We start from the raw sequence: 13,895 nt of genomic DNA, 5'->3' as shown, positions 1-13,895 counted from the left end.
TAAAAAAATCATTGCATGTGCATGCGAGTGTATATGTTTGCATACAGAAACACACAGTGTCATAAAACATAAATGTTGATGATGTCGGGCTCTATAACATCATGTGAGTGACTATCTCTGCCTATGCTATAAAGAAGTATGTACAATTCACCTAAAATATGCTCCTAATATAAGTTTATGGTAACCAAAATATACTTTATGGTTGTACTGGGAAAATGTACTACCAGACACTGATCTGGATTTTCTTTGGTCTCTTTGAGACCCTTTTTACCTCACATATTTTCAGTAAGCAAGTGAAGTGTCATCTCTCAAAACAACAGGTTTTAAATCCTGTAAGGACTGCTAAAAGTAAATGTCTGTGACAATTCCTTCTCAGGCTTGCCTGTGGTATCTGGGGTTGACTCACGACTCTTAAGTTCTGCAGTGACTGTACGTCAAGGACCCCAAACGAAAAATAATTGTCCCTTACACTTCATAAAAGTAATTATAAAAGTAGTTAAAATTACATGCTTACAATAGAAATACATTGAATCGCACATCCAATTACTATCCAACAATTAAGGAAAGATACAGAGAAAGTGTTCAATAGTTTCTTTCCTTACATGACACAAATGACATAACAGAAACTGATTGCTTGTTTTGTTCCATGCACCCACAAATTGAATCACTTCTGCAGATCTGAGCATTCTTCTTGTCCAAAGTTGTGGAGCCGTTCCATCATCATATCACCTTGCTGCCATTCTTTGATCCACCAACCCCCCATCTAAAATAAAGCAGACAGCCCACTGTTTGGACATCAAATGAGTACTAACCTTTTAAATTGATCATATCAGAGAACGCCAGGTGGGTGATCAGCTCTTTGTGGGGTTCACTGCAGAGGCAAAATTCAAGCCCATACAGACAGGACCATCTCCCAATCAATCATTTTCTGCGATAGGATCTGTACTCTGTGTGGGGTTCACTGCAGTGAAAAAAGGCCAGGCCTTGAAGATGAGGACCATTTTCCTCTGGAACATGCTGTACATTAAGAACTGTTAAGCACTGGCCAAAAGCAGCCTCCATTGTTTCCAGGCTAAAGGTGGTACTACTGAGTTGGCTTGCAGAGGTCCCGTCCTGTACATCTACCCGGCAGCTATGTGGGCGTCCCTTGATATGTTCTTGAAGTATTATGATCTGGACAACCAGGTTCTCCGAGATGGGCATTTCACCAACTGAGTCCTGTAAGACTTTCTGGTTTAAGGCCATTCACAGCCGGACTGTTTAGTAGGTACTGCTTTGGCATCTATTTAAAAGATCAAGGGCCTTAGTTATGTAGTAGTTGTGCCACTTTTTCATGCAACGGGGTGCAAGCGTGACACAACTACTAAATTTGATTTAACAAGCCACACAAAGCCACCTGGCATGGTCTTGAGTGGCTTGATAAATCCTGTGTGTTATGGTACTGTGTCCCAGGGAGCCCTTCCATTGGTGGTACGTGGGTGTTCCCACACAACACCTATGGATTTTGACGCATCCTCTGATTTACCATCGGTAGTGGGCCTTAGAATGCGCCAAAACTGCTTTGCCTTCCCAGATGAAGCATATAGGTTATCCCTCCTCTTTTTTCCTCTTTCTAAGTGTGCTGCATCCTGCTTCACACATAGACAGAGGAAAATGCTGCAGGGGAATATTGTTGTGCAGGAAGGTGCCCCTTACTGCACAAAAACAATCCTGCTTACAACTCAGGCACCCTTGCACCATGGTGTATGATTGTCAAAATTATTTTAAATACAACACGTTCCTGTCATTTCTCTTTACTTGTCATGTAGTGCAGCACAGAGTAGCAAGGTGACTTGCTGCGCCGAGTGACAATTCAATAGACATGCCACAACAAATCTGTGGCTAGAAGTCTCTATCAGAAGACCAAGTTATTTATCTTCCGTAAAGATGTTTCTGGGAAATACTCTATCTAGCTGCAGCTTCCTCACCATACTTCCAGCTTTTCGATTGGACTCTAGCCAATTATAAGATCCCAATTCTAGGAATCTGCACACTGGACACAACCAATTTGCTTTTGGGGCTTTGCATCTGGGGGTGTGGATAGCCACAAAAGTAACTGACTCCAGCATGAGGGAGTGGTGCCTAAATCGACTTTGCACATACTTTTCAGATCTGAATGGCTTGGTACTGAGGTGCATGGCACCAGCTACCATCAGAGGTGCTTCTGAAAAGTTTGGGGATACAATCTTATGCCTGAGGAATATTCAGAAGGTGAGGAATATGTGGCTAGACAGAGCCACTGCCAGAAAGAGTGTTACCAAAGAGAAGGAATTTGTTCTTTATATTAAGCATAAAATTGTAGCAGGGTTAAAAAAAAATAAAGTAGGGTCAAAATCATAAGTACCCAGGCACTTTTGTTTCATTTAGGATTCGAATTTATTTAGCTGTTATTAATTGCAAAAGCAATTCATTAAAATTAAGACAGAGTGGTTGCAGGATGGTGGTGCTTTCTGTAGTTTATGAATGACGCGGTTGCATGTCTTCAGGTATGTTTGAAGGAGAAACTGTGATTCGGAGGGGGAGATTACAACTCGGCCAGAATCGTGTCCTGCTTCCCATGGTCCTCGCAGGTGAATCCTGGATGGTGCCCATTACTGCTGTCATGTTTGGTGCTGTCACTGGCTGTACAATAGAGACTGGCAGCCGCAAGGGAACTTAGACAGAAGCATGCAGCGTATGGGTATGAGTGGCATGGTATTGTGGGTGGGAATGGTCAGAAAGTCTCCAGTGGATTCCCCTCTACTTGGGATACAGGCCAGTGACCCAAATGTCCTATACATCAGGTCATGGGATATTATCTGAAAGGAGGTGGGGACTGCGGAATGTCAGAGAGACTAACTAAAGGTGCTAGTGACATCCCTAATTTCAAGTCCCACTTTATATCTCTCATAAACAAGGTAGTTGCATTTCACAGCGTATAATGGGGTTGAGTCCACAGTTATGGCACCGGGAAAAAAAAACTAGCCAAAATGAGGTATTTATGTCCCTGCAAAAAGCGGCTTCAAAGAAAGCAAACCATTTCCAAAACTGTGTGGTAATGCGAATATCTTGTTTGGAAGAGAAACCAGAAACGGTGAAGAATGAAAGTAGAGTGATCAGTTGCATACTGATAGGCTGGTAGAAAGTTGAGAATGAGAGAGATGCATGGAGACATGGATTTACTCTTTCCTGGATGAGAGGTTAGCCCACCAATAGGCCTGCAACACAATTTGTCTGAGGAAAATAATCAGACTGCTCATTAACAAGTGATGAGAGGGGGATGCTGTCTGCAACATGGGTCTCATACCTTAGGTGAGGTGAGTCACCGCAAAGTGGTATTGAAATTGGCTTGAAGATGAAAAAATGTGACATGTGTGAGTAGACTTCTTCTCTTTTTCCCTGAAGACTTTGATGAAGACAATACTCTTCTTATCTGGGAAAGGATTTGTCGTGAAAGGTACACAAGCCCATGTACGTGAAACATCTCCCCTAGGTAGACCCTAAACTTGCAGGCACTTGCCCCATATCTTATCATAACAACATTTCAACAAACAAACACAATCAAATGCCACAGGAGTTTGGAAAAATATATGTGGCCTGATTGATCCCTAAAACTTTCTCAAACATAAAATTACATATGCATAGAGACACAGCAATATCAATAGCACCGTATAAACATAACACAAAAAGGGATTTTTCAAGACTGGGTACTTAGTCTTTTCAATAAACAAACCTCTACTTGTGTCACTGGATATCAATGCATCAATTCAAATTCATATACTAATTGCCAGTGTACTGGAGAGTGTGCTTTCCAGTTCCTTCAAAGCACTTCATCAGGACTTATATGTAAGTAAATTCCCCCAGTAAACATTCATGTAACATCTCTTTCAGAGTTGCCTGTTCTCCACTCTGTCAACTCGAGTTAGCACAGGCCTCCTTCAAGTGTCTAATAAAATGATATAACTTGAAGAGGACAGCTGTTAGCACCCTGTGGCTGCGACGATGAGTCTCCACAGGATCTGCTACACTTCATATTATTTTGCAAATTTCATGAGGTCCCCCGGAAAACTTTTATTGTCCCTATTTTAAAGAGGCTGAATTTTAAGCAGGCCCGCCCAGATCCTATCTACTTACAATTGTTGCATGAAGAATGTATTCTTTTCGTTCTTAGTTCCCTGAAATCTGCGGTGAAGGCCGGGGCCTGCCTTGATTCAATGTTAGTATTGGTCAGGATTTACTTTTACTATGTCGATATAAATACATTAGACAAGGCCTTGGGACCCATCCTTTATTTTGTTCTAATTTTTCATCCAAGGGCAAAGGGATTATGTATTTAACTTTGTACTTCTTGCTTTGAATTAATATAGACCCTTTTGAAATCTCGTTAATTGTATGGTTTTATATGCTGAAACCGAATAAAGTTTATTAATTGATTGATTGACATAACTTGTGGTTGTCTAAGCTTTCCGGATATGCTGCCACAGACTTGAAACATGAGCCAGCAAACGCTAACCTCGATGATTAAAGCAGGTCAATGTTTGTCAGGGGTTCACCGGAGTGGATCACTCCAAACAAAGGGCCCTTGCAATTGTACACTTTAACACCATTATATATAATCTACTTTTTGCAAAATTGTAAATGATACATGCTGCAATACTCCACTGGAGGTAGGGTGCTATGTCTTCCAAGACCTTTTGTAAAGCATGAAATGGTCACCAACCAATGCATATCCTTTTCTTACAAAATTCAAGCCCATGTCCACTTTTCAACATGTGATGATGGAGGACAGAGTATTGTTTTAGGCAGTTGAAGGATGTGTCATCATATATAGAGGGCCTGAAAGCTGCGTCGCTCTCTGCTTCAGATGCTTGCACTGCTCTTTGGATGTTGAGTGAGATGCGCCTTTAGGATTGTGCTCGCTGTACCAGCTCGATTTGTAGTTCTGTTAGATATGGAAATGTATCTGGGTCCTGCACTGCCTGGTTTAGAGGTTATGTTCCTATATGTCTTTACAGGATCATTGAGATTCTCTGTTGGGTCAGTGGTGATTTGTATGTTGAATTGCGCTCCTCTACCATCCCCGAAAGGTGTTTGATGTGTTCTTCATCCAAACATGACTGGAGGCTTCATTGTAAGGAAGACTTTACTTTTATTCAGCAGATGAAATCCTGTGCCTGACAAGCCAGACACCAGCAGCTTCTTACTGTGCTACTAAACCACCTCTGCACCCTAACATGTCATAAGGCTTGCGTCCTACATAGTCACATTCCATTATATTGAAAGATGAACTGTGCGTGTACATAAAAGGTAGAACCCCACAGGAAACTACATCATAACGGTGTTGCTCTTTGGTGAAGATTTTATATTTCTTGGTATGTGATTACAAGTCATTTATATCTTAGTGTGGTATCAATTATTGTTTTGTTGAGCGTCTTCAAAACAGTTTATATGCCTCATATTTCTGCAGCAAAACCTTAATAAAGCCATCGGAAAATAAGTACACTTATTTTGATTCTTAATCAGGGATTTCACACAGTACAAAGGTTAACAATAAACACTTAAAGGGGTCTATAAAAGGGGCAGGGATTTTTTGAGGACCATAGTTGGACTTAGTTACAGATGGGCCCACAGAGGATGATGACCAATCAAGAGGGACCTTCTAAGATGATCTATAGCTCAGTTTGTGTGGTCACAGGAGATTGGCCACATGTGTTTATTCTGAATTATCCCCCTCATGGAGGGTAACCTTATTGTACACATAGGGCCAGATGTAGGTGGCCACATACCGTTCGAGATCAATGTAGGTGAGTTTAAACGTACTAGCACAATAAGGAATCACAAAATTGCAATTCCTTATTTTGCTCTTGCATTTAAGGAATTGGTAATTGCGATTACTTAAATGCAATGTAAGCAGCACAAAAGAAAGTGCACTTTAGTCTTAAGGAATCGCTAACTAACACTAACTTCAATTTGGTGGTAATTAGCATTGTCCTGTAAAAAAGCACTTTTTTGCTTTTTTAAAGTGCCATGTGGAACACATTCATGCCCTTAGGTCATGTATGTACGCCACATGTGCACACATGCACATTTCAGGGATGCAACAGGGTGTCCATTTGACACCCTGGCACCCTTGAAATAGCTCCTGCTATTTGCGATTCTTTTATATTGAATCGCAAAAAGTGAACATCTAGCCACTCATTCCTATGAGCCTCCTAGCCCATAGGAATGAATGGGTAGGTATTCCTTATAAACGAATCTCAATTAGTGATTCGTTATTAAGGAATTGCTAATATTTTAGCTATTCCTACATACATTCAATTTAGCAAGTCCTTAATAGCAATTTGGTAAAAATTGCTATTAATGACTCGCTAAATTGAATTTACCTACATCTGGCCAGTAGTTTCCTAGTTCCTCCAGCCCCTCAGGTGGAATGCCGCACCCTTGAGTAGCGCTAGTGATTGGACCTTAGATCACTTTTACCAAGAACCTTTCAGAAAAGAGATGCCTCGGGTGTGCCGGTACCCTCATTCCGGTCAGAGAACAGTAAACACACAATTTAATTAACTGAATAGTTAGGGTTAGCATGACGTCTAGAATGCGGGATTTAATTATTTAAATTTAATATAATTTAGGGTTAGGATAAGAATTATTTCAGTACAACCTGAATGCTTGTAATGTGAGATACATTATTTGCATTAAACAAATTGTAGGGTTAGGGTTTTTTGTATTGTTCTCACATTACTAATTGTCAATTTATTAGGTGGAGTTGAAAAGTACTTTGTGATTAAAAACAATAATTTAATTAAATTTAATTAAATTTAATTTCATTTAATTTAGCTTTAGGAGTTTTATTAGAATAAGGAAACTTATAATTTTGAATTATATGAAATATGGCATTCTATTCAATTCGGAATAAGGATAAGTGTTATCAGTCATGAAATTTAACATAATAAAATTAAATATAACATATAGTAAACTGCATTATCCTAAAGTTTAGAGTTATTAATGTGGGCAAAGTAAATGCTAGGTCACGCAAATGCATGGAAGTATAGGTATGGTAATGCAAGCATAAAGAAATACAGGTTACAGCCCTCAGAGTGATTTTCCCAGCCCTCACCAGCCCGAATACAGAGATCATTGCTGGGCGAGTGCATGTGATGATGATCTTGGCTCCTTCAGCGTCTTGTTCCAATGGGCACAGATTAGGACTAGTTATGTAAAGCCCTTGAGGATTCTTTCTCCTGCATTATCTATGAATATGTTGCAGTCAGGCTTGTTTTGTGTTGACAACAAAAAGCATTGTAGGTAAGAGTCAAAGAGAGTGCAGGTATATTGCCCACGACTACCCCACCTGAACAGTAGATCTGTTTGTTTGGCATTGATTTATAAAAATCCTTCGTGTTTGTGCATAATTAATTATTAATCTGTGTGTACATGGAGCAGAGCGAAGCCCTGGGGACTCCATGACCGTGGAAACACTGCGGTGCACGGGGCGGGGCTTTCAGTTGGAGGCCACCAAACTCATGAACATGCTGCAATTGGCTTTCCATGAATATTGTTTACTGTCTTACCGCTATGAAAACAAGGTCACTGAATATTTATTTTGTTGCAGATCATGAAGGGGTCTGTCCATCATATATTTCAAAATCACCGCTCTGCCCTGCCATCTACGCGCCCTCCTGTGGCTATGACTGGAACTGCGCCGCTGATGAGAAATGCTGCACTTTGGGCTGCCAGCGGAATTGCGTCAAGGCGCTGAAAGGTGAATATCCGGTAGAGTAGAGAAGCTTTTCTTAAAGACACAGCCATCCAGTTAGGCATATCAGCTTCCCTCACATCATGGTGATTATTTGTTACCTTTGAGTTCTCAGATATATCATGGAGATACCTTTGACCAAGGGTGCAGCATTTGAAACTACCAAGGTCACATTAGGAGAAGATGCACTTTTGGTGCTGCCATGTCCTTGGATTGCGGAAAACGTTTTCTGATGGTAGGGGTCAACTGATGCCCTCTGCTAGTGATACGTTGGTTGACAGCCAAGCCACGCATTGCCACAAAGGGGTTCTGGGAACATCACAGCCATTGACTTCAACAGAGTAAAAGAGCATACCTTTCTCATGTGAGGAGCTAGATCTGCAACTCCCTGTCTTTCGAGTAGTCTACAAATGTCAAGCCCCCAGCATCTTCTCTTCCTAAATGGAGACCCAAGGTTCCATCAGAGGACACTGTTCTAGAGGAGTCTGTGACTCCTGCCCCTCAAAAGGCTTCCCCTTACCAAAGGACGTATAATCTGTAAGCCATAACTCTATCTCCTTTCAAGCATGTATCCTTAGTAAGCTACTGGTACTACATAATGTTTGTACATATATCAACTCTTCCTGTTTAGTTGCACCTTTTGGGATACATTGTACACACTATTGTTGTAATACAATACTTCTGATTGGAGGGAATGCTAACTTTGCAGGTGAAGTGCATGGAATGATAAATACCTAGAAAGGCAACAGATCATATATGGTTGATCGGAAAGAACTAGTTGAGAAAAAAAAAAGAATCGAGCCCACACATATGACAGGTCCTTTTTCATGCGTGTCAGAGGAATCAACCTTCATAGAAAACGCTTGTGGTTGTGAATGCCACGTAACACTCAATCCTAGCATTCTTCTCAAGTGGATGAAATCTAGATTAGAGCAGAGTACAGGCAGGAGATCACCGTGAGTCATCAGGCTGAATGGCCAAGTGATGGGTGGGGTCTACCTGGTCAGAAGATCCTGAATCAGGATCCAGAATACATGAATATTTAGAGCTTGTAATGTTTGAAATGCTTTTTCTTTTCTATATTCCAGAAAAAATGGGTGATTGCACAAAGGTGACAAATGTTACTGAAAACATAGATATCTGCAACAAATGTAATAATGACAAGGACTGCCCGGGTAATGAAAGATGCTGCGCTGGACCGAAGGGGCGCGAGTGCCATCTACCATCCAACTTTGTGGGTAAGAAGTTGAATGACTGTTTGCTAGACAGTGGATCAGGTACACTACTTCACAATTTCATGTACATGATTTCATCAACACATTGGGCTAACTATGCCAGGGACCTTATATACATATTCGTCTTTACACATACCCCAGGTAGTAGATTTTATGTATCAACATCTGTCATACCAGATGATGAATTTAGAATCTATTTGAAATTGTCACCAATGACGCAGTTAGCAGGTTAACCATCAATTACACACAGCTATTCAGACGATCAATGTGTGTAAGCGACCACACTTCCTGGTGCTGTGTCCATTGTGTGTTGTAGACAGCCACTGAACTTCCAGGGAGGGACTTGGACCTCCTTCTGGGTATGTGCAGTAGTAGGTTCTGTTTCTGATGTGCTCTTTGATGACATTGTGCCTACATGCAAAGGAGACCAACAATGCCACTGTGCTGCTTGATGGGAAAAAGCACCAAGAGAATACAAACAAATCCAGTAGCACTGAAAGTTTACATTTCTTGTTCATCAGAGGTCAAAAACAATAACTAACTGTTTTGTAATAGTGGGTAACTAATACATCTGAAGAGTAGGGTACAACGATAAACATCATAAACCCATGATTTAGAAAATTGACAATTTTATTGATCATAACTGTAATGCAGATTTTCCTAGGTAGAATAGTGAAAAGAAAGTCATGAAGATATGGACGTAAATATTATGTTTCCTTAACTTTTTACATTTATTATAGCTGCTGTGATTCACAAAAAAACTGGTTGAGGTGAAGTTAAGCCATTAATCAGCCATGAGTGTAGTCCATAAAGGGCATAACAGCCTCTTTTCTTGATGAGGACACAATAAAACCTCATTGAAAGAAACCCAACATATACTAGAAATCCTATTGTTTTTTTAATTCCCAGACGACTCATCAGGAGTATCCAGGAGCCTGGATGCCTGAGCTTCATGCATTCGGTTGACATTCAGGTTTAGGTTTAGGAAGAAACATGACTTGTAGCAATTGAAGCTGAAATAAAGAATCAAAAACATGTATATTATAGAAAAAGATGGCAACATTAGAGAGAAAACATTGATCTCTGTGTCTTTTATTAAAATCAAGACTTTCCTTCTCTATATGAGACCTTAAAATCTGCAATTTAACCCAGAATTAGAGGATCATATGATACTTGTATAAACCCCGTTTTCAACTAAGAACAAGGCATGAGCCACTGATTTACAATAAAAATACTCTGAAAGCTGATACTCCAGACCAATCGGCAGATACAAGAATTTCCACGAACCCTGTTTCAGGTGAGAAGACTCTGACGGCCAAATCTCCTCCAGTGGAAAGAGCCCCAAAGAATGTTGTATCTTTTCAGCCAAATATATAGCCTAAGTACATCAGGCTAAAGTAGGAAAAGATACAGGAGCATGTTTTTTTCATGAAGATTAACCATTTAATAAGAGGACATTCCTAAATAGGTAGTCTTTAATTCATATTGATCAAGGTCACACTGCAGTCAACATTGGATGGGAAGGAAAGTAAGGCTAATCAACACTAGAGAAGGCATGTTCATGAATCTAATAACAGAAACTCTAAAGGAGAATAATGTCTTGTAGAAACATCTGGAACACTATAATTTGAGTTTCTCTCAAAAGGAAATCAAGAAGATTACGGAAGTTAGTTTTGCAGTTATAGGGAGACATTGTCAGACCATGTTTGCAACATTTGCTGAATTAGTTTAACATCCCATGTTGAGGAACAATGGAGTTTAGAGGGTTGACTGTCTGGTACCCATCAGCAATTTGCAGACTACAGGATGTTCCCCTGTGAGATTTTCCTCAAAAAGCAAATCTTAGTTCCAGCAGAAAAGCGGATCTGTAGCCATTCTTAGTTCTAAAAGATTTGCCATAGGATGCCTAAGAGGCAAGTAAATTCAGAATTGAAGGAACATTTTCCAAAAAGTGATAGTGATTCATTGGCACATATCAACCAACTCTAAGCCTGTCAAGTCTTGATGTCACCTGGGCCCAGGAAGATGTCATTAGACCAGCAGCAGAAGGGAAAAAGCCCATTAGTGACAAAGAATACCAGACATTTTGAAGCCATCAGCTGTGGCTTAGCAGATAGGACCGGATGGTGACTCTTGCAGTGGGGATCTTAGAGGAGGCGAAGGTGGAAAAATAGGAATATGTATGGCCGTTTTGCAGAGAGAGATTGGAACAAGGCCTGAGCCATACTGAATTAGGAAATTAGACCAAGCAATGCCTTCCATATTTGAATCTGAGCTAGGCACCTGGAAATCATGACAAGTGGAGGAAAACTAACTAATCTTGCGAGAATATGTCTATAGCAAAACTATACTGTAAAAGTGGGGCAATTGTGTGTTCAAACATAAGACAAATATCTTTACAGGCCATATTGATGATTCAAGGTTTGGAAAACTACCATATGAAGTCTGCGTCATGAAGGTACCTGGACTGCAACCTGAAGCCATGCCACCATGTGGATGGCAGGAAGAAATTTTGCTCAACTGATATTTTTTGATTGTGACAGGAGTGGCAAAATCCATTTGCCAACCATACCAGGGCTTAGACTTGGCACTTTAAAGATGGTTTATATATTAAACCAAGGACAAGATGTCCATCCACAAAAGTACAGTGAAACGTTTCTTGTTCTTTACAAAATTGAATGGCAAAGGAGATTGTCATCTATCTAACTAATTGATATGCATTGGGAATTCTTTTATAGAGTATGCCCAATAGGTTGAGCACTGATCACATCAAGGATTTCATCTCTACTGACTGGCAAGTGACTAAGACTAGATCTGGGTCCCCGCAGTGGAGAGGAAAGGAGAGACCACTGCTGAGGAAGGGTGTCGGGTAGGAGAGGATCTTCTGTCAGGTTCATCGCAGGAGCTTTTGTCAATAAATAGTTGGATTGGGGGGCGTGGTCTGGCCACGCAGGGAGATGGATGCCTGATAGAGAAGCTTCGCCGAGGGACGGACCCCTGACGAGCTTCCTGCCCTCACCTGATGGCTGGCATCCTGCTTTTCGTGCTCTTTTGCAGGCGGGGACTTGGCTGAGCCGGCAGTGGTTTTCCGAGGCTCAGCGACGCTGTTCTTCTTTCCTTCCGGCATGTCCTCACGGAGCCTGACTGCCCTGAAGTGCGCACCATGAACTGCACGCTGGTGACGCCGCGCCTCTCCTCAGGATAAGCCGCGCCCCCTGCAAATTTAGGGCTGGGCTTCAACACAATCTAGGCCGCGCCCCTTCAGACGATAAAGTTATGGTCCTCAGCCTACGGAGAACTTCATGCGCCTAACATTGTGTATATTCCTAATACACGGCGCCTTCTTTTAAAAGTGTTTCCAGTGGATTTCTTTGCAATAGAGTGAAAGACCCCCTTGAGACTTCTTTCCACACGACGTGCTTCACCATCTAGAGGCCCGCTGAACTATTTTCTGCAGGATTTTCTCTTCTGCCTTTTCCAATTCAGCTTTATGTACCTCAGTGTGTTGATATTACAAACATACAGAACACTATTGCTTCATGTTGTTGGAACTTCGCAGGCAGGATTATAAGCACTATTTTCATCCTTAATATTTCAGTTTGTTCTTTTACTTTATCTCTTTACCAGTTATGCCTTCAAGAAACTTCAGACTTTTACTCATAGGCATTGCCTCCTATATCAATATTACAAGCTCATGTTTTCCTTGGAGATAGTCCTGGGTGTATGATATTTCTCCTTTCTCATATGCTTCGTCCTTATTTGGAAAGTGCTTTACCTCCAGATTTAGTGCGCGTTACTCAATGTGTATTACCATCACACTGCTACTCTAATGTCGTACCCATTTACTGTATTTCCATGCTTTGCTTATGAGGTAGTTTTGGTACGCAAGATTAATTACTCCAACACCTCATTGGTTTTGTGATTTACTATTTGCTATTTTGCGGCAATGTTGTAATAATTTTTCCGATTTCAGGCACTAGTTGTGTATTGGTCATTTTCTTGCTGTATACAATTTCTTACCTCCTTGTTATTTGACACACCCCTTGCTTCACCATTGCCTCATATTCCACTATTTCCTCTATTCGCTATTGCAGACCACCATTAAAACGGAACTTAGACATGTCTAACAATAGGAATGGTGGTCGTGGGCCTAAACAACCACTTTTCAATGAAGTGGTAAAACAACCCTCTCCTTTGGCAGTTAAAGGTAATGGCTCTACGTCACCTCCTTCGTCGCAAGCTGCACTACCTCAGAGCGACAAGTCCCTGTCTGACACTATGCAACGCATTTTACAGGAACTTTCTGGGGTCAACTGACGGCTGGAGGGCCTGGATATTTCTATGACTTCATTGACTGCAGAAACCAAGTCTATCAGGGCAGAACTTACTACTTTTCACACCAGGATTAATGTAATTGATTCTAAAATAATGGACATAGAGGGTCGACTGGATTCTGTTCAAGGTTCAGATCAAGACCTACTCTTCCTTCACAGTAAGATCATCGATTTGGAAGATCGCAGTCGTAGAGACAATATCCGTTTTTTTGGTTTTCCCAAAAATATTGACAAGCAAGATATGAAGTCCTTTCTTTGTGATGCCCTTCCTACTCTGACTGGAATTTCTTTTACTCCTCCTCTTGAACTCCAACGTGCTCATAGACTGGGCCCTCCACGTTCTGGATCTTCTGCAAGTCCTAGACCAATCATTGCTTGTTTTCTTCGCCATGAGCAAACTAGACAGATTCTATCAATGGCTCGTACACGTGGCTCCTTTCTGTTTCAGGGTCATGCCATCTACATGGCTGCAGACTTCTCTAAAGAAATGAATGAACGGAGGAAGGCGTTTCTCTCCATGCGACCCCAGTTACGTCAAATGGACATCAAATA

At 41.1% G+C, this 13,895-nt stretch overlaps 1 protein-coding gene across 4 annotated transcripts in view; it reads left to right on the top strand.

Annotated features, from left to right (window-relative positions):
* Nucleotides 1–13,895, top strand: part of LOC144764006 (uncharacterized) — a 149,331-nt gene that overhangs the window by 119,980 nt on the left and 15,456 nt on the right. For all 4 annotated transcript variants that reach the window (XM_078650133.1, XM_078650132.1, XM_078650131.1 and 1 more), the window contains 2 exons: nt 7,631–7,780; nt 8,863–9,012. In XM_078650133.1, the coding sequence (XP_078506259.1) occupies nt 7,631–7,780; nt 8,863–9,012 (300 nt within the window). The remainder of the gene's footprint in view (nt 1–7,630; nt 7,781–8,862; nt 9,013–13,895) is intronic.

Source organism: Lissotriton helveticus, chromosome 6, assembly GCF_964261635.1.
Source record: "Lissotriton helveticus chromosome 6, aLisHel1.1, whole genome shotgun sequence".
NCBI lineage: Eukaryota > Metazoa > Chordata > Amphibia > Caudata > Salamandridae > Lissotriton > Lissotriton helveticus.
Note: the sequence above shows the minus strand (reverse complement) of the source record. Positions and strands in the feature narration are given on the sequence as shown.